Raw genomic sequence first — 21,897 nt, 5'->3', positions numbered from 1 at the left:
TCTTGAATCTACTGTGGGTTAAGCAAAAACATACATCTAAAACATGTAAATTTGTTCAAATTTTGTTTATTTTAACATAAAAACATTTTCTAGTTGCGAATTTGACTTAAAAACAAACAAACAAAAACATCAGAGATGTTTCCATTTAAATGTAATTCTAATTTCAACATAATCTTTAAAAATATGTACATTAAAAGTGTAAAAAATAGTTTCACGTCATTGATTTCAATATCCAGTCTCTTGTTCTGATTATTGCCACGCTGATCTTCTGCCCAGGACTCTGTTTGTGATTCTCTAAAAGAGACACAAAACACAGTCATTGATTCGATTCACACAACGTTACAGTTTGACACAGCAAGCAGTCTTAAAGACATCTGTGGTTTCAATCATACAAACTGCTTTAACACACAACTTTCTTCTAATTTGAGCGCGTGAGGCTTATTTATAAGAACATGTAATTGGAGTGCTCGAAGCACGGACACATGGATGACAAAAGGTGTTTGTACCTTGTTGAAAAGTTGTGCATTCAGCCGGTAAGTGTGATACTCTGCTTTCCTTCGTTCCTCCTCTCTCCTCCTCTGCACCTCTGGCAGATTCTCGTATATCCTGACGGAGACACAGTGTTCAGTAGAAGATAGACTGACACTGATACTGTGTGAGGTACGGTTATGGTTCTGATGTCGTCACATAAAATGAATCATAACAGCAGCTTACTGTTTGGACCTCTGGATCATCTCCTTCCTGGGAACGGCCCTCTGGAGCAGAGCAGTGCCTTCAGAGAGAGAAACAAACCATAATTAAAAACTAACTGAATAACTCTCTAAGCTAAATCAGAGAAACTTTATAATCCCTCAGGTAACATTTACTGGATATAAGAAGGACGTGTGGACAGATTATCAGCTCAGTAAACTAAAAGTTCTTTGAGCAGCATCCATCCCCTCCGCTGTTTGGTACCTGCAGGCCTTGGCAGCCTCCCAGCTCCTCCTGGGTGGTTAAATAGATCCCCCCTCTCTTGGATTAAAGCAGTTTGTAGCTTCCTCTCCTCCACCTGCAGAAACAGACGATTCACCCTCTGCATGGACCGGGAAATAAACTCTGGACGATGCATCTCCAAGGCCTCCTGCAAAGTAACAGAAAACTGACAGTGTTACCTTTTTAATTGGTATTATGATGGTAAAGTTTATCTTGCTGACACCCATGATAGAAGCCTTTAAGTAGGTAAGTTACACGTCTGAAATTCAAATCTTTTCATACAATTCCTACGACTATAATGCTCTAAAGAGGAATATAAGCTAACCTGAAGTGACATGTATGCTGGACCAGAAGACATCATGTGTTTAGGATCAGGCTCCGGCTCCAGTTCAGGCTCTGAGTGATGTTTGTTTGTGTCCTCATGCACTTGTCTCTGTCTAAGTGGCTGTCTCCATGGGTTGATTCTGCTGTATGGTTCAAACCAGGTGATGTTTGGTCGCTCTTCCTCTGGCTGGTTCTCCTTCCTTGCCTCTGACAGCAGGCCGTCAGCAGAGATGAACCATGAAACGGCTGAAAAAGCCCACAGAAAAAATTTAACCAAAAATAAAACAGGGATTTAATTTATAAAATGAAAAGTTACAGTTAGCTACAAATAGGGATAGGAACCGGTAATGGCACCGGTTGTAACATAAACGGTAGAAACCAGACCGAAAAGCAGCGCACATTTCCTGAGATTTTTTTCCCTGAGATGTCATACACTTTGGATTCTAGCCAATCATTTTACTTTTCCGAGGATAGTAGGCGGGCCCAGGTACGTACGCTGTTTTAGAGCAGAGCTACAGATTAAAAATGCCCAAGGCGAAGCGGTCAAAAGTCTGGCTGTACTTCACAGCAAAAGATGCAAACTCAGCAGCCTACAACAAGTGCTTTAAGGTGATACTGTGCAAAGGAGGTAACACCTCGAATCTGATGAAACACCTGGCGACGGATAGCGGTTTTTTTTTTAAGCCGACAAATGCACCGTATTTGATAGCTTGCTGCAAGACCTCACACGGAGAGCAGGTGTGGTGCCTGTTATCGGACCCGGAGTTAGCCAAATCCCCCAAGAAACCGAAGAGGAGAGTCCTGGCCCTTAGCCCTGCCAGTGTAGCAGAAATGATGATGGCAGCAGCAGCAGCCGTTCTTCTCTGGGTGAGTCGCTTAATGTTGTTCGTGTGTAATTTACGTTGAGTAGGCTAACCGCGTTATTACATTAATGTACGTAAGGTAAACTAGCAAACACCGTCGTAGTTACATGCGGCTGTCTTCTTGTTTGATGGCAGATACTCCCTTCACCCTGGCAAAAAAGGCTAAAATGACCAAAGAAAAAGTAGAAAACAGCTAAACATGAGAGGTTTTTGGACAAAGTTTGTGTTTTTTCCATTGGTTAAGCACTGCTTCCAGCCAAGAGTGATACCATATATGCCCTATAGCTGCAGAAAAGGCTAACATTGTTCTTTTTACAAAAAACGGCTAAACATGAGAGGTTTTTGGACAAAGATTGTTCTCCATTCTTTAAGCACCGGCACCGTTTCAAAAGTTCCGGCTTTGGCACAGGTATCAGATAAAACCTAAACGATACCCATCCCTAGCTACAAATCGTTTCTAGTTTACAAACCTTTAGGGTGAGACTTTGGTGGGGTTCTCTTGCTCCTCCTCCGCCCTCCTCTTTCTTTCACTACGCTGGATGAAGACAACGAGATCTGCTCGAAAGCTCTAGCTCCTCCCGGGGAAGGAAACGTGGTTCCAACATCTCTGGTGTGTCGTCGAGTCCCATTATGAACAATCTCCAGGTCACCTGTGTGAATTTGGATTGAATGTATATTAACTCCATCACATGTGCTTCACTCGTGTTAAAACACACTCCTGCCTTATTTTCAGGAGAAAGCCTAAAAGCGTGACAAACACAGATGAATACATTTTATGCCAAGGAATTTTAACAGAAGTGTAATCTTAGCACAATTTTAACAAAATCTGATGAATCAGTGGGACATGAGTCTTCTCTGACCTGCCTGGATTCTTTTGTTCACCAGTTTAACAGCCTTCCTACCGGGCAGACTCCGGGAAGGCCCGTGGTGTGAAGGGACAGTGTAAGTGCTGGTCGACGATACAGAGTCAGCAGCAACCTGAAGACGAATACATTAACATCAAATGTTATATAAAGTTATCATTTTTCACTCACCTGCCACTTTGTTAGGTAATGTTCAACTACTCATTATTGTAAATATCTAATTAGTCAATTATATGGCAACAACTTTGTGCTTTTAGGCATGTGGAGATGGTCAAAATGACTCGCTGAAATTCTAACTTAATATTAGAATGGGGAAGAAAGGCTATTTGCATGACTTTGAACATGGCATGGTTGTTGGTACCAGACGGGCTTAGTCAAAGTATTTAGAACTTGCTGATTTACTGAAACACAACCATCTCTAGTGTTTACTTTTGCTTTACAGATTAGTGAACATTCCTTAAGATCGGTTTAATAATCTCTTACTCAGCAGCATGCAGATATACATACCGACTGATCAGTGCTGGTTGTCACTGACAGTGCAGAGGCGTGAGGAGGTTTTCTGTTTCTTCCTCCACTGTCCTTTCTCTCTTCTTTCTGCTTGTTGATGGTGTTGTACAGTTTACTGAGGCTTGGGGCGCTTTTCAGGTGCTGTACTTTGTGGGGACCAAAGACTCGGATCAGTCGGGCTGTGTCCACAGTGGACATGGAGCCAGACGTGGTAGACAGGGTCTCCGACACATGTCTGTCTCTGGGAGAGGCGTACTGGCTCGGGGAGGAGCTGTGGGAGAAGCTGGAGGTGAGGGAGGCGTGGCTGCCATCCTCTGTAGACCGGCAGGTTTCATCAACACGAAGGCTCAGTTGAATGGGAGATTCAGTTTTTCTCTGTCCTCTTACTTTACTCCCATCTTCTCTGACTTCACCTCCTACACTCCTCTTAATCTCCCCCAAAGTCTGCTTTATTTCTTTCCTCCTCTTTGTCACATCCTCTCTCCTCCCCTCCTGTTCTGGATGGTAACCAGTCACCTTCTGTGCATCACACACATTAAATCCCCTTGCACTTTGAATAAGGCGAGAAAGGCGCTCTAAACGCTCCAGAAGTGATGCTTCTCTGTCACTGCTGGGATGCAACTCCTCCGTGGTCCACTGATCGCAGAACTTTTGCCACAACTGGTCCAGAGGGTGCTCAGAACCCCTCTGCTGCTCACTTCCTGTCTGAGGCTCAGAGGTTTGGACCCGGTGAGTGTTTCCTTTACCGTAGTCCATTTCAGAAATAAAAGGCTGAAACCTCTCAGGGTGGGACTCATTTTGATGGTGTTGGGTGAACTGGATTGGGCTGGTCCCCTGGTCTCTCTTGAAGGTTTCTTGATTCCTCAGTAAAGATTCCTCGATAAAAGCGACAGAAACCTGAGAAGAAGGCTTTAGTCTTTGGCTCACAGTCTGCATGCTTTTATTCGATGTTGTAGAGGCATCTGTCAGGAGACACACGTAGAAAAATTAACTACTGTGTACAACAAAAGCACACAGTAACAGGACACCAAGAACCAGCTAGTTTTCAGACACAAAACTGTCCAACTTAACATTTACAGCAACTTCATAAAATGAATGAACTCACATGATTACCTTTTTTCCACATACTAGTAACATAATGTTTCAGAATCAAACCAAAAAAATAAAGGCGTTATCTAGTGTGAATATGCATGCGTCGTGTTCAGGTCACCTCTCTTCCTATTTTCTTGCATGGTCAAGTTGGCAGTTTTCAGCCTCTTGCTGTAGATGCCCTCTGTGTGTCTGATGGTCACTCCGCGGTCCAACCCTGGGTCCTTGTTCCCGAGGACGTCACTGCTAAAGTGAGGAGGCACGGCGTCGTCTGAGCCTAGTTAGAATTCAATACTCTCTGTTATCTCATGAGGAGTGGCATTCAGAGCAAAACACGACTATTCTTCTTGTAAAAGCAAAACGACAACAACAAAAAAAAAAACTGTTAAAAAAAGTAAGCGAAATATTTTGGGTAAATATTTTGAAAAGAAATGAAGATGTTCAGGGACAGCCTGCGCTTGTCGTCTCAGGGTCTCAGCCCTGCCTTTGTTTCACCCAGCCCCTGAACATGAATAATTAATGTGCTGCTTGGTGTACATTACAAAGAACCAGCTGCTACCCATTCAAGCACAGGAGAAATGAGAGCTCACAATTCAATTCCCAGCATGCCTCTGAATTCTTATTTCTAATCCTTTGAACATGTTTTACAGCTTGCAGTGTGATTTACGAAAGCATTAAAGATGCAAAAATGGCCCCAAAAATTCACGTTATAGACACAAATAATATATTTTGTTCAAAGAAAAGAAAAAACCACCCTAAACTCACCAGGTGTGAAACTGTTGTTTAAGATCTAACAGTGTGAACAGACTACAAGCTGCGAGCTGAATTGCAGATGTTAAAATCTCATCTTGTGACACTTCAGCACAGCAATATGGGAACATGGCTGAAAAAAAAATCTGTGATAAATGTACCTGTGTGGGTGCTCTCCATGGTGGTGTCAGATGCCTCTGTGGAGGAGAGATCAGCCTCTGTGTGAGGCACATAGAAGACCTCCTCACTGCCATGAGGTTTATAAGGCAGCAGGACAGGCACTGAAGTAGGAGGGAGATGCAGTTGGAATCAGTTGGTATTATGACTGATTTATTGCTGAGATTACAGACAATTAAAAAAGGAAAAAGAAGAAAAAAACTACCTGGGGTTTCGGTGGTAAAGGGTCTTGCTGAAATTTCAGATCTTTCACGTGGTGTAAAGGTCTGTGCGGACGTGGTGGTCATCCTCTCCTGAGGCACAACAGTTTTAAAAACAGTAGAGCTGTTGGATCTTTCAGGCAGCCGCTGTCGTGATGGCTCTCTGGTGTCGCACCACTCAGGTGGACTGGACAAACCGACACCTTCATCCGGACTGCTTGTGGCTGATAATGAATGTCTCAGGGGGACAAATTCTTTAGGTGGCAGCCCTGAGATTACATCAGCCTGACTGGAGTAGACTATAGAGGTGAAGCTGGGATCTGTAGCTTTGGGGGACAGAGTGTGATCGACATGTGAGATGTGACCTGTATGGGCGGAGGTTTCAACTACAGATGAGCCTGTGGCCTGATCTAAAACATGACCAACACCCATACCAGAAGCAGATAACTTACTATCTGGCCTGAATGACTGTGTGCTGTTGTATCTGACAGTCACATCTACTTTATCTAAACCCTGTGAGGGAGGAAGCGGCTCTTCAAACTGGCCTCCCTCAGTGTCTTGCCTCTTCTGATTGGCTGGTGCAGACTGAGTTACATTTTGATTCGTGCTGTGCAAACTGTTACTAGGTCCATGCACTGATGATTGTTCCCTGGTTGTTGTTTGTAGTAAATCAACCCCATGCTCTTCAGTCAGTTCTAAAGAAAGCTGCCTGTCTGTTGTCGTGGTTCTGACGGCTCCTGATGAGAGCTCGGTCAGGCGGAGGGGCTCTGGGGCTGGGCTGATGGGAGGTGGGGAAGTGGAATTTGAGGGGGAGGTGGAGCTTCTGTGGGTGGCGATAGTGATGGTTGTGAAGACCTGAGGTTTTTTAGTAGGAAGCGTCACTCCTTCTCTGGCAGCAATTTCACACACTCGAGCTTCTAGGTCTGACTGAAGAGCAGTTTGTAGCAGTGTCCTGGAGTCACGGGTGGTCCTACTCAGGCTGTGCAGCAGCTGGGTTGGCTCATTTATAGCATCCCTAGGAACAGCAAACGTCTCTGCAGATTGAGATGGATCAAGCTCCCTCGAGATTTTAACACTGGATGCTACACTGCTTTCTGTATCTGTGCTGAACTGGCTCTGAAAGAGGCAAAAAACAAGTCTGTGTCAAATAGGGAGACCAGGAAAGGACATTGTTGGTGTTATACGTGTTCTTCATTCACCACACACCAAATATTTTTGCACTGCAAACCTGAATGTGAACCATAACTGGTGACAGTTTTATTATTATTATATTTTGTTTGAAAGGTCTAACATACATTTGGCCACAGCAGTCCTGCAACACACCAGTTACCTTGAGTATAAGAACTGTCCAGACACGTGTAGCAGATGATAAATAAACGTTTACACAAATTTAGTTTAAAATGCATACAAACATACGTATTTACATTTTATAATTCACTATATTTAAGTACATTGCTACAAATTACATACGGCGGTTGCCTACTTTGTAAAGTGCAGTAATTAAGAGTCGTTCTTATAATAATTACCTTTATGGGATTTTTTAACAGCAGTTCTCGCTTGATCTCTTCTATCCGCCTTCTATCTTCTTCGTCCAGCTGCAGAGGCTCACACTGCTGTCCTGATAGCTTCAGCTTAATCCATTCTGCAACATTAAGACACGCTTTTTCATCTGACAAAGACGTCTTTGATGTCTTAAGCTACAATTTAAACAGGATCACAATTTAAACTAGATCAAATTTAAACAAATTTGAAGGGTCAAGTTGTGCCATCGGTGGTCAGAAACTCATTCATGAGTGCATGTTAATTGTTTTACCTCTAGCTTTGCTCTCCTCTTGGTCTGAAATGCTTGGTGTACTGGAGACCATGGTGGATGGAGATTCACTCTGCAGCAACTTGGCCACTCTGGCTGTCAGTGAGCTTTCACAGCTCCCATCACTCATCACTCCTTGATCAGCATCCTTGAGGATGGGTGAGGAGGACCTGCTCTGTGAAGCACCTTCAGAGGGAGTGTTTTCCTCCTCCTCCTCTGGGACATCAACTGAATCTGTAGGCGTAGAAGTGAGCTCTTGTGTACTGACAGCTGGTGGAGGCTTGATGGCCACCGGCTGTGTGGGGGCTTTGTCAGGAGGTGCAGCACTGCAGCCCTCAGGCTCTGTCCGGAAGGCTGATTTGGAGAGGACAAGTGACATCCCTGCACCATTAACATTGCTATCTTGTGGTGTTTTGTATGCCACTTTGGTTGGTGCAGTAAAAACAGCTTGTGTGGATAAATAATCAGATTGCAACGATCGAGTTGCACCTTTCTGACCAAAAGAGCTTTTCCTCATCTTCTCTGAGGTCAGCATGGAGTCAGAGGAGGATCTGGTCCAAAGCAATGAGGAACATGTTCTTTGGTCTCCAGTTGTAGAGGACGAGGAGAAATCCTCAAGTCTGCTGGTTTTCTTCTTCAGTAATGGGGATATGTCCTGATCGGGGAGAATACGGGTGCTAATGGGGGAGGTTGAGGAAGCCGCAGAAGACCCAGTGGACATCATGGTCTCTGCATGAGAGACCAGTTTATGGATTTCCAACAAGGCCTTGGAGCTAACGAAAGAATCTTCTGCACTTTGATCTGCACTACGACTCGTTTGTAAAAGCAACTCCAAGCTTCTTTCTCTGTGCCTCTCTTTGACAGCTGGCGGCATGTCAGGGTTAAATTTGTCTTCTACCTGGCTGATTCCCTCACTGCTGCTTAAACTGCTGTCCTTCTGCTGTTGGCAAGGCTGCAGTATGGAAGAACGAGTGTTTTCATTGGGTGAGGTGTAAGGTGCCAGTTTGTGTTTACTCTGTCTAGCTTCTGTATGTGATGTAGAAGAAGTCCACCTGGCCTGCTCTGGGATAGTTGCCGCTGGACAGAGACTGTCCAGGCTGAACGGTATGGATATGCTGGAGTCTACTGACACAATGCTGGACTGGGAAAACTCCTCTTTGTGGGGACTGCCACCTGAAAACACAATACCATATTTCAAACTGTAAAACCCCTCAAATTTGAGTACTTAAATAGGTGTGTGAAGTTCCTACAAAATGGATATAACAGGATATATGACCACATTTTCATTGCCTGAGCAATTTTGTACTTTTAAAGTCTCAACAGCTTTTCATAAAAGTAAACCTGTAATAGTAATTGTTAAGGTTAGATACCCTCGGAGGGTTGAGTGCTTTTAGTTGGGGTTCCAGTAGATCCTTTAATTGTGCAGAACTCAGTGGGAGAGAATTCAGGCTCTCTGATTGGTCCCCTGGGCACAAACGGAGTCAGGATTGTAGATGGAGACTGGTCTATACCCAGGTTACGAAGATACAACTGCAAAAAACCCCCCAAAAAACAGAGAGAAGACCAGATAATAAAGTGTAAGTCTAACCATATAGAGTATTTTTCCCAGGGTAATAAATTTAATTGCATAAACTAGACCTCTAATGGTAACTTCATTATATTACACAGAGACCCACTGCTATTTCTGTAAGATCTTCTGTTTTTTTTTATTATTTTTTTATTTACCGGAATTCGTTCATCAATGTTGAGCTCTCGAGGCTTGGGGAGAGGTGGTGGTGTTGACAGTTTTGAAGTCCACGAGGGTACATAATTATCAATTTCTAGGCTGACAACAGATGACGTCCCAATGGAAGTTCCTAACTTTACTCCACTGTAACTATCTTGGGAACTCGAAAGTGTCAAGTCTCGATCAAGTGACACATCACTGAAGTGACCGAGGCTCGTGAGATGTGAGGTTTGAATTGTATTGGTTTGATCATGATGATGAGCAACATTATCATGGCTTTGACTCTTGTCTCTTTCTGAAGGGCTGTCAATCTGCTGATCTTTTTGAACTGACATCACAACTGTGCTAAGAGAAGAGTGAGACTGTGACCTGCCTAGGGGTGAGGCAGAGGGTGGTACTGCAGACCCCGTGTTCTCCTCATCAGCAAGAGCACTGCCCACTGCCTCCGTTCTTCTTGGAGAAGAATAGCCAGAAGGTGCTGTTGAGGAGGTCTGTGTGGCAGCACCTGAAACAAGAGGCTGCTGTAAACTCCTAATCTTCTGACTAACCAGTTCATTCAGGCTCCCAGATACTGCATCATAACCTTTCTGTTTAGAGGGGATGCTAGAAAATTCCTGCAGTGACAGTCTATCAAACAAAGACACCTTGCCTGAACTCTGATTTGCCCTCCACGCATCTACTTTCTGCATATAGTTTAGACTTGGGAGGGACTGGACTTTTGCAGAGGCAGCGTCCTCTTGGCACTGAGTGGCTGTGTGTGTGTTATGGGTGCAAACTACAGGAAAAGCTGGTTGTTGAGAAATTTTTGTGGCTGACTGATAAGAGTTCTCTTTACTAGATTCAATGGAGGAAAGGTGCCCCAATTTATCCTTAACATTGGATTTGGTTGGGGCATTAAAAATCCCTGGAGTGGACTGAGACTGTGGAAGAAAACCCAGGTAGGAGCCATCCAACCCTGTATGGTTTCCTGAGGACCAGAGGTCTTGCTCTCTGCAAACCCGTTCAACACCTGTTGAAAATGGCCCTGTCCATTGCATACCAACCACATTTGTTCTACTCGCACTTGGCTTCCCCTCAGACATCTGTTTGAGATTAGGTGTGAGAGATGGACCAGGTGCCGTAGGACGTTTTTGCTGTTTGTTTTTGGATTCAGCTTCAATCCTGCTGCGTTTCTCTACTTCAGAGAGCAGCTCTCTATGTAACATTTCACTACTCTCATCAGGCTGAGTACTGCGGGAACCCACAGTGATGTTAGACACTTCAGATAACACTGTTTGTGGTTGGTCAGGATCTGAAACTTTGTCCTGCTGTTGTGTCTGCTGCTGGGGAAAAGAGACTTCACCTGGAGGGTGTTCTCTTACATCAGTAGTTTGCTGAGTGGTCAGTTCACAAACTTCAGTACTTTTAGACTCTTCTGTAGAAGGCTCTGTTCTCTTCACAGAAGTTTCAGAGGCAGAGGAAGTAGCACTGCTATTGCTGCTAAGCATCCCAACATCTTTCTGCAGGAGCTTCAGAAGATGCTGAGCAGGTATATTCTTACTCAGAAAGAAAGTCTCATCTTCAACAGGTTCTCCTTCTAGCTTTGCTCCAGGTTTAATCAAGGTCTCTAGGTCCTTCTCTCTGCTACTCATATCAATGACAATCACTGGGGGATGAACCCTTTCCTCTCGTTTACTTTGCTCCCCTGATGATAGACTGTGCTGAGAGAGGGAGCAGCAGCTGCTTTCTCCTTCTTCAGAAAGGATGCTTGCCTGGGCCAATGGTAGCTGGGATAATGACCCACGCTCAGAGGTACGAGTGGTGTGATCCTGGGATAAAAACTGAAACCGCTCTGAAGCCATGGAAACATCAGGGTATGCCCTTAAAAAGTAAATAATAATTATCCATCTAGATGTTATACATTTACACAATATGTAGAAAACTATGCACACAGAGCAAGCGATTAAGATGACTTTTTTTCTTACCTTAGAGGGGCAAATTCTGTCTCACTTTGTTGTAATAAAGAAAACTCAGTGAGGTTGTGATCAACTCCAGGTAATAAAGAAAGGGCTGGAGACATGTTACTGTCCTGAAAATCTAACAGAAAGTGCAGAATGAACACACACAAATAAAAAAGCAGCAATCTAACATAAAACTATGGTAAGACCCATCCGTGCTGGCAGCTTCCTGTTGTCATGAATAAATCATACATCAAACAAAATCTGTTTGATGACAAAGTCAGAGTTAAGTCTGAGTTAAGTGGGCTGAGACACTTGCAAAAGATGAAGAGATTAAAACTCTACTTTGTGTATACCACATCTACCAAATGTATCATGCAGAGGAAATAGGGGTTTAATATACTGATAGTATTCCAATCTACAATCATTACTGTGTTAATATCCATACCTAACTGTAGAGCGGGTGTTCTTGGCTGCTGAAGTTCAGAATGTCTTTGTGTTCCTAGTTGGCTTATGTGTGTTTGTCCAGCAGAACGGCTCACATCTTCATCTGCTGGCAACTGAGGAGATGCTGCCCTCCTCTGTGAACAGAATCACACTTTAATTCTGGCAGCATTTCATTTACAGGAGGTCCCGCATTACTACATGGTGGTTTGAGGGCATCAAATGAAACTGAGCAATCAATAACTCTGCTTGAGACAAGCCAATGTCTGTTGTGAAAAACGTCTGTTACTTGATGAGCAAAGTAGAAAGCAGAAAGTTAATACATTCATCCCATACAGCTCTGATTCCAGTTTGATTACACCAGTATTACACTGTTGTCAGTCAGAAGTCAGAGGAAAATTCCCAGACTGATTTGAGCTGATAGGAAGGCAACAGCAACTCAAGTGTTTGTTACAACCAAAGTATGCAGAAGATGTACAATACATGAAACCTTTAACAAATAAGCTACGGTAGGACCAGCAAGACCAGACCACGTGCCTTTGGTATCACAGGAAAGCAAGAAACTGAAACTAAAGTCTGCAACGGGCTCACCCAAACTGGACAAAATAAGACGAGAAAAACGTTGTTTGGTCTGATGCAACAGTTGAATGGTAGGGTCAGGCCTAAACAGGATAAAAGTACGGATATATCCAGCCTTGTGTCAACTGTTCAGGTGGGTCCTTTCTTACATCTCAGTACATAATACAATTATCGACACTCTTCTATTTTGGATAGAGAACACGCTCTTCTCCTCGTTTTTTCATTCGTAAAGTTTTTGGAGTTCTTCCTTTTAGAAATGATGGTGGATAGCTACAGACGGTAATGATCCTCATAGCAAGTCTGTGTTTTTTAACTATATAAACAAAGCATTATTGTAATCTAACATCTCTATCTCAGTTAATTTTTATTAACAAATCTGCGGTTTTTCGAGTCGGCACATTAGCAGCATTAAGGCATCAAAGTGATTTATTTATAACTAACAGACTAAATGGACTGACAAACTAGAAGCAACAGGTTACATTTAACCTGGTGTAACTCAGGAGACTAACCATTGACTAATGTGTATATTATTTAAGTTTGTTGCAACTGGACAAGGAACAAGGAACATTCTGCTGGAGAGAGACTAAGCTAACGTAACCTGAGGGTAACGTTAAACGCTAGTTAGCAAAGCGGTTAGCATTTAGCTAGCTAGCCAGCTAGCTACTAATATCGCCAACACTGTGATTATATTCACATTTCCCGCCTTGAGAATTACTTTAAAGGCTCCCGAACTACGAGTTCCAATATAATCACACCAGAAGACAAGCTGTAATCGTGCAAATTACCTCTGGAGGTTCCATGCTGTCGTTTTTGTTGTTGTTGTTGTTACTGCTGACAGTCCGCCACAACGAGCGCGCCTCCACCTTTTCCTAGCAACAAGGGGCGTTGCTAGGAAATACAAGCTCCTCAGCAAGGGACGTTCTTCTTCTTCTGTGGTGTTGGCACTTGGCACTTTACATCCCCTTATGTTATCTTACTGCCTCCTCTTGATTCTTTCAGTCGTAATTTATATTCGTGAAAAAGTCCCATTCCCTCCACTGATCCACAGACACACGAGCTCACTTTTAGATTGATGTCCAGTATCTCCGAACTTTGTATATTTGGGTCTTGTTTTACAGCACTCAGCAATGAAGACATGCTCCTGATACAGGTTATAATAGTCATAAATTCTTTTTTATTATTATTTTTTTGTGCATACTTGTCCCACTTACATTATTCAGATAATCAAATAAATTAATATTAGACAAAGAGCTATCTCTCTATCTGGTAGTTTATTAGTTTGAGCAGCAGGTGGCGGTGCTGCATAAAATAAATGAATTCACCTAAGACTCAAACATATTTCAGCTCCTATCCTTAATAACTGGTCCCAAATCAATTACAAGTCATGAATTAGCCCGCTTAAATGATGAGACCAGCTAATTTATCAACACTAACACGGCATTGTAAATCTGAATATTTCTATTTTAAAATCTACAACATTATGAGTAACTAAAACTTTAATAAGTTTACTCAGAAACTTTTTCTTTTGGCTTGTCAGAGTAAAAGTTTGATGTACCAGATGTAACAGCTGCTACATCTTTTTCCAAAACAGCAGCCAAGGGCTGTGAGTGAGCTAAGGGGTAAATTGAGTTAGCGGTTCACCTTATCCCACCATAAGCCACTGAAATGGAATTAAATCTCGGAGATATAAACTGGTATTTTAATGTAATATCACATAATTGGCTTGGTTTTCGTAATTTATTTTAGCTTACTGGGTTTATTTGATTGGGACAGAGCACACATACACCAAACTCCTCCTGTCATGAGAAGCAGAAGATGCTTTGAACCAGATTATAATCATAAATACATTTCCACCTGTAGTCCTTAATAGCCTGACAAGTTAGATATGACAGAAAAGCTATTGTGTTAAGAAACTAAACAATAAAAGACTGGGGTCCTTTGTCCCTTTATACAGTCATTGGTTTGAATCTTTGTCTACTAAAGCTGTGTGACTAAGAATCAGCTGATTTTTATTTTATTTTTTTGCAGGTTGCAGGCCATTGTCTGTATTTTTTCCAGCCCTTGTAAGTTTATAAGTCTAAGTGATAGACACACTAAAGTCTCAGGGTAATACAGTGCAATACACCGGTGATCAGCTATAATCCTAAACTTTACTAAAGGATTTATGCAGCACATTAGGTTCTTTCAACGTGTTTCCTTTTCTGCTTTTTTAACTTTACTGAAGACATAGAGCATAATTTCAGTGAGGATCTTGTCAGGTCAAAGGTCAAAGCTGCCACTTCCCTTCCTGGAAACTTGTGGTCAACATAAGCAGCTGTTACCGGCAGTGTTGAAAGCTGCTCCATTTCTTTCTTTCCCATCCCTTTCTTTAAAAAGCACTGGGCAACGTGCCAGTGTACTTTTTGCGTCTTCATTTGCACTCTGTCACATCCACAGCACGCTCGCACACTAATGCCCGGTGGAGTGCATGAACACATGAGTACACACATGCAAAGCAAGCCCCCGAGGGGTGCCCAAAAGTTTCCGGTCCGGAAGGCCGGACACAGAAACTCAGGAAACAATTGGGTGTCAGAGAGGTCCATGGAGTATTCGCTCCCTCCTGAAGTGTCGTTGCTGTTTTCCAGGCAGCAGAAACAACTCTCCATCTGGTTCCCCGTCTTCCTTTGTTGACAGGAGAGCGTGCTGGCATCATTCTGTCTCAGGATGAATGTGCTGCTGATACACAATGGAAGATGGCATTTATTTATTTATACACGCTATTAGTCACCGCTTTGAGCTTTTGGCTTTTGTTTTGCAGGTTCTAGAGAAACATGTGTAACGTCATAGGTGCCATTCAGACTTTTGTTGTGTTATTAAAATAAAAGAAATTAACTAATTTTTTTTAATAGCATGTTAAGTTGTTCTCTACCACATTTTGGGTTGGAACAATGTGTAAAAAGTAAATAGAGGTAAAAACAAACAAACAAACAAAGATTTTTATCACTTTGTCATTAAAATTCCAGATTGGATTTAAAACAGTAAAAAGAGAATGTGTAAAAATCTGAAACTGACAGAGCTATAGTTTTATTTAATAATGTACACTCTTTGTTCTAGGTTTACTTGCTCATATGCTCATTATTCTAAATACAGTATGTAATTGCATGGCAGCAGCTCAGTGCATTTAGACATGATTAGTCACGTCTTCCTTCCTCATCTGCTTGACCTCCAGTTTCCTTCATGTTAGTTTTGTTGTGCCTACTTCCCATGCTTTTTTTTAACTCAGTATTTTTGGTGTAATTACTTTTGTCTTCTTTGTATTTGGCATCCTAGTCTGCCACATGATGGCCCAATTTAAACGACATCCTAACAGGAAGACGTCTGAAAACCATTGTCAGTGAGCATAGTCCAAAATTTAGATTCAAAATTTAGCGTGCAAAGGGAAAACAAAGACTAAAAAGAACATGAAATGCTATCAGCCACCTTCTCTGGAAACACGTCCCATGGATGCTGCAGAAAAGGGACCAGCTAGCTTGTTATCGGCATTGGTGAAGGTGTGGCGGGTGGTCATTAGTACACTTCTCATAGATAACTTGTACATCTGCGAAGGCACCATTAATGCTAACTGATGTGTACAGGTTTGTGGGGAGCATATGCTACAGATGTGTTTCAGCAAGACAACAATAAACTTAATAATAAAGTTTTTCATGCATTCTGCACAGTAAAAGACTCCAGGCCTATAAGAAACATTATAAAAAGTAAGAAAGGACAAGGGAGGCACCAAACTGTCAAGCACCTGATATATCAAACAAGGTAAAAGTACTATACCATGTTTTTTTCTATTTACTGCCCCCCCCCCCCCACCCCCCCCCACACACACACACACACACACACTCACACTATTCTGCTTAAATCCAAACCCATTTTGTAACGAGGTTACCAAAGGTTTCAGTTTTCTGACAGAAAGTGCTTGCTGAGCAGTCTTTGACATTTCACAATAGTTTCACATGAAATCTGCAATGTTAAACAAAAACCTGCAGGGTGCGGGTCCTTGCATAACCATATCACAACCATATAATTATATAAAGTAAAAAAGCTGTGCAGCTTTTAGGTGTTCTTGAGTCTCTTCATTTAAGTATTTAACCTGATCTTTTCTTTGTTTTCTGGTCTTTTGAAACAGCTTCAAATAACTGTCGCAGCAGTGCAAGGAAGGAAGCGTTTTTGAAATGAATAATAACGTTTCAGCTTCAGTCTATGATATGCTGTCATTATATCTTAAATCACTCTATCTCGCTTGAATCTGCATTTTACAAAGCGGGTAAACTTTGTAAAAGGTGAAAGGCTTCAGTGTGATTCTAAATGTTTTCCCAGAAATCTTGCAGCTGCTGTCTTACTGTAATCTATTACACAAGCTAATAAGGAAGCTGTGCCAGAAGGTGTTTTGCTGATGGGATAGACAGAGGAGGCGTTGAAGCCTGGTTTAGGTCATTCTTGCATTATCTTACTCCCTAAACGAACAGCACAGAGCACACCCATGAAGAATGGAAAACCTGCAGGTCATTTGATGTGCTAAACAAGGATAAAGTTTTACTGTAATATAGATATAATTATTTGAGTATTAGCAGTTAAACTTTATCTCATCATTGCTACTTTGTGACTATCCGTGGAGGACTGATACAGGTTTGATTTTCACCACGCCCTCTACACCTAGAGAAAGGTGTTTGTGTTTTTAAATTCTCTTATAGTCTTGATTTGTTCCACTGTTTCATGTAGAAAGTAATTTTATATGACATTATATAGAGATATTAAATTCAATTTCTTTTTTCCATGATGTGATCAGAATATCTAAAATACCCGCTGAATATTTGATCCTGTTTTGTGCGCCTTTGTTCTTTATGAGCTTATAAAAAGCTGCAGGAATGTAGATTCAAAGGTCAGACTCTTTTATGACAGGTGAACTCTGAACTTTACAAGTTGAGATTCTAGGTGTCAAGTGCCAATGTGCAACCCTTTTGCTTTATATTACTTCTAATTATAACATAAACTTTATAAACTTTGGACCATAAACCTTAGGGTATTTAGTGTGGCTCAGATTCAAGTTTCCAGATAGAGCCAACAGACTTGATGGAGGCATGTTCTATCTAAAGTGCAAACAAACCTCTCACCCTGATCTAATCTGACTCCAAAAATCCCCTAACCATATAAAATCTTTATGGCTGACATTGTGGTAAAATGTGTGAAGCGTAAGCACCATGAAACCAAAGACACGAGACCCTCTGATCCTCCTTCACCTGTGGTTATCGCCCCATGAGCATGACGGCATACACAGCCACCAAACAAGCCGCTCCCTTTTTGAGCCGAGTGCTAGACAACACTGACTCTTTGAGTCCGATCACAGAGACCAACTGAGACTTGTCTCAGACCAAATGCCAAGTATCTCGAAGGCATCTTGCAGTTACTCTTATGATGAAGTTAAAAGCCTTGAATACCCTCTTTGCACACATTTGCACTGTGATGTTCAACACGTGCTGCATGTCCACAACTTCCTGGCTCTAATAATAAAACCATGAAATAATTGCTCACGTACCTGCAGTAGGATTGAGGCTCTTTTAGTTGCACATTCAGATGGTAAATAGACAGTATTTCAGACTATTTTTTTCAGATTTGCAGACAAAGTGATGTTTTTCTGATCGTAGCTTTTAAAAAACCTTCCAATTCAATCTTATTTTTGTAGCAATAATTCATAAGAGTTGCTTCCAGGTAAGAGGATCAGATCAGTCAATCAGGTCAGCAGTTGGTGACAGTGGGATGGAAGAACTCCACTTTAACAGAAAGAGATCTCCAGCAGAGGCAGCCATCTATAACAACTGATTGGAGGGTGAGGGCAAAGAAAAGAGAACAAATGGATCATTGAATAAATGACATTATTTTCTTAATGAATATGTCTAAACACAGGGGGAATGATGATGTTTCTCCACTTCACAGCTTTATTTGCAAGTGTTAAACGATGCCTATTTTAGAATGGAATCACAACTGGAGGATGGCCGGGTAACAAACTGTAGGTAAAAATGAGACCTTTCATATGATAGAACCTGTTTTAACCAGACTTTGAATTTGTTTTCTTGATATCAAAGTATCCACAGAATAAACTAAGATAAAATAAGAATCTAAGGCTCAAAAATAGTCAAACTTTGAATGAAAAAGTGGAACATTTCAACCCACCCCAGTGTACTTCTGTGAGTTAAATTAGATATGCAAGAGTTATTGTGTAGACAATAAGCTTATTTCGAGGTGGGAACGTTTGTTTTAAGATTTTGTTGATTTTAATTGAACTGACCGCTTAAGAAATTGATTCAAAAAACTCAGACTGAGTCGTTTTGACGAAGTTGCAGAGTGATGGTTTACGTTTTGCTTCAACTCCACGGTAACAGGAGACGTTTGTGTTTCTGCCACGCTCAGCACGTTTTCATGCTGAGCTCTCCTTTTAGTTCGGTTCAGTGAGAATCATCAGTGCTCAGCATCGGCTCATATTCAGAGTGTGAGCACTTTCGGATCTTTAAATTGTGTTTCGGCTCCGCTACCCAAACGACAGATACGGGAAATCTGTCACAGCTCATGCAGTGACTCTACAGTGTAGCAGATATGTATGAATAATAATCTGTTCTCAAAGGTAATAGTTTATCTAAGTGTTTGAATGATGAGTATTATTTCAGTGATTTCATTAACTATGTAATTACACTTGGTGCCACTTGCAACATTTTCTCCCATCAGGTGAGAAAGAAAGGTGTTACGACCCCTCCCTTGTCTGTGAAGTATAGGGGGCACAAAGGGTGTGACATACGAGGGCAGCAGCGCAACTCATACTACTTACATCTATTTACATTTACCTTACTCTAACTTAAGTAGGAGGGGAAAAGGAAACAAATGAATCTTCAGAGTCTCCAAGGCCAAAAGAACAAAGCCCCCCACTCTTCCTCGAAAGAAAAGAAGGCAAAACTCTAGAGTGAAATCAAAAAAAGGGCCTAAGTTCACTGGCTGGCCACAAAACAGGAGAAACAAACTACGTCCCACAAATTTGCTACCTTAATCTTCAATAACAACTGAAGCTAGACAGGACTAACGCAACACTTCCCATCACTTAATGGTTAAAAGAGAGGGCGAAGCACTTGTTGCTAGAGCTATATATACTTTTCCACAAATGATCTTGATGCTGCTCTGCTGTGGCAAACAGGTGTGGTAACCTGGAACAGAGAGGGAGGGAGAGCAGCTCTCTTCTAAGAAGAGGCTAAAAGGTCAGTGGACATAACAACAGTTAAGAAACTCATTATTCTCACTTCTGAGTAAAGCCCCCTGTTATAACCTCTGAGATGGTGGATTTGAACCCATGACCTTGTTAATATGATGCAACAGTTCTAACCACTGCTCCACGATTGCTCAGTGTCAGTGTGCTGTTTTATTAATTTCCCCCAACTACATGAGGTTCATCTTACACCATTTTCACACACCTTCAAACTGAGAAGCAACAAAACAAAAAGAAAAGAAAAAAGTTTAAATAGAGATTAAAAATATCAGCCGCTGTCCGTTTTAAGCCTTTTCTACAACTTTTTGGAGGCTCTCTGAGCAGATTTCTTGTAAGTGGAAGACATAGTTTCTGTGGGCGACTGTGCCAACAAAAACTGGTTGTCAAGCAAACATTAACCTTATGTTCTTTTAGCAGATCAGGAGATGTCAGCAGCCTGGCTCCACCCTTATGAATAAACGGAGTGTCATTATTATAGCTGCTTTCTCTGTGTTTACTTGTTGTCTGCCAGCATGACCCTGAGTTTTGTGTGCATAATGAGCAAATCCAGGCAACAACGTGCCAGGGAAAACGCACCATTACCTGAATTTACGCACCATTTACTGAATTAGTGTTTCAAAAAAAAAAAAAACCTAGGGGAAATAACAGAATTACAGTATTTTTTAATACTGTAAATGTAACTTGAAGCGTTACTTTCTTATAATAAAGGACAGACTGTACAAGACGATATGAAAGTATCATTAAACCTTTGAAGGATACTTAAGATTCATTCCAATATGGATTCAGTTTAAAAGGAAGTAATTCTGCTCATTTCCAGAGTAGCTTTGCAAGATTCACAACTGAAAGTAAATTATCAATTTAGTATCATTTATCTCATTTTATTGAATCCTTAGTTTAGTATTTTAAGCCAACTTTCTTCTGATCGACTGGCTCTCACTATCATAAGATCCAACAGAAAATGGTTGGAACTAGTGTCCTTGACTCACTCCGTAAATTAGGTGTTGAGAAGGAAAAACAAATTAGGCCCACTTTAATGGATAGTCTATGTGTGCTACACAACTTCTGGGGCTGCATAGCAGAGATGGTGTTAAAAACATGTTTGCAATACATTTTTTTGCTCCTAGCATAGATAAATAACAGAAGAAGAAAGCTATAATGGGTGCACAATGCCAAAAGCTGGACTTTCCCTCTAATGGCCACTTGAGGCTGGCTCCAAAAGTGACTCAATGCCCAGACATGCGTGTTTAAATGTCCAAATTTTGCAGCATGCAACACCAAACACTTTAGATCTCTGACCCGTTTATATTTAGGCTTGAGCTACAACTGGCACAAATGGAAAATGGCAGATTACACGGTCGGTCACTCATTGAAATGATGCCATCCCTGGAATTTATTGTCTGCAAACATGGAAGCATTAAATTCATTGAGGATTCACCATCCAGTTTAATTTTGTCATTCATGGAAGTGGGAATACTGTGGAACTCATCTGGCAATTAGCATGGCTTGCTGTATAAAAGAATATTAATCCAAAATTTCAACTTCTATCATAAATACATAGGGGTAATTATTTTTTAAATAACTTGCCCTCTGAAGTACATTTAGTCGAGCAAGTGTCACCAAGAACAAAGTGCTTTATTTTATTTTTAGCTATACAACCATAACCTGCATATTATGGCTGCCAAAATAGTACAACAGCACTGTTTTTAAAACACCGTTCGTCCATTGTGGCATGACTCAAAAGAGCTGAGACATGAAGACGTGAGGAAACCATCTGAGACCAAGCCAGGTAATCATTTTATGGTATGAGCAGGGGAAAAAAGATCCCAAAAAACAAACAAACACAGTGGGGTGACCAGGATAGATTTGTGGTCATTTTTGGGTGGCATACACTAAAAATACAGGACTATTCAATCCCTTAAACCACCCACGACTCATTTGGAATGCAGCTAGTGATGGAAAGGATATTTGGTGTATCCAACTGTTTTTCCTTATTCGTGAAAATGGGGTTTACAAATGTAGCACAATTTACGGACAATTGAACTGTGTATTACTACCTGCGCAGAGGAAATGCCCTTCAAGTAAAACAAAGGGTAGTGCAAAGTTACACATTCAAAAACTTAAAATATCTGCACCATAACCAGTCAAATAAATGGAGAAAAACAAAAAAACAAAACACAAAAAACAAACAAACCTCAAAGGATTTCATTCAGTGTTTATTTTTAACGAAATATACAGTTTTGTTCAGAACTCATATACAAAATTTACACAAAAACACGAATAACTTAATCATAACAAAAAGAAACTTACAGACTAGTATAATGGAGTTTTATTACACCACGGAGCAACATTAGGAAGGAAACAATGAACAATGGTCCTAAAT

The 21,897-nt window shown here is 41.4% G+C and overlaps 1 protein-coding gene across 1 annotated transcript; it reads right to left on the bottom strand.

Moving 5' to 3' along the window:
* Nucleotides 1-68: 68 nt before the first annotated feature.
* On the bottom strand, nucleotides 69-13,126 carry alms1 (ALMS1 centrosome and basal body associated protein). The gene is made up of 18 exons (XM_006798563.3): nucleotides 13,027-13,126; nucleotides 11,667-11,799; nucleotides 11,246-11,357; nucleotides 9,281-11,141; nucleotides 8,926-9,085; nucleotides 7,559-8,728; nucleotides 7,272-7,387; nucleotides 5,751-6,861; nucleotides 5,530-5,649; nucleotides 4,740-4,895; nucleotides 3,530-4,491; nucleotides 3,020-3,137; nucleotides 2,630-2,809; nucleotides 1,298-1,542; nucleotides 955-1,120; nucleotides 715-772; nucleotides 507-606; nucleotides 69-294 (listed from the first exon to the last, which is right to left on the bottom strand). Exons 1-18 carry the CDS (start codon nucleotides 13,039-13,041, stop codon nucleotides 250-252), a joined length of 6,828 nt encoding a protein of 2,275 aa, XP_006798626.2. The 5' UTR covers nucleotides 13,042-13,126; the 3' UTR covers nucleotides 69-249.
* Between the last annotated feature and the right edge of the window lie 8,771 nt (nucleotides 13,127-21,897).

This window comes from Neolamprologus brichardi, chromosome 19, assembly GCF_056152115.1.
Source record: "Neolamprologus brichardi isolate AB-2024 chromosome 19, ASM5615211v1, whole genome shotgun sequence".
Lineage (NCBI taxonomy): Eukaryota > Metazoa > Chordata > Actinopteri > Cichliformes > Cichlidae > Neolamprologus > Neolamprologus brichardi.
Note: the sequence above shows the minus strand (reverse complement) of the source record. Positions and strands in the feature narration are given on the sequence as shown.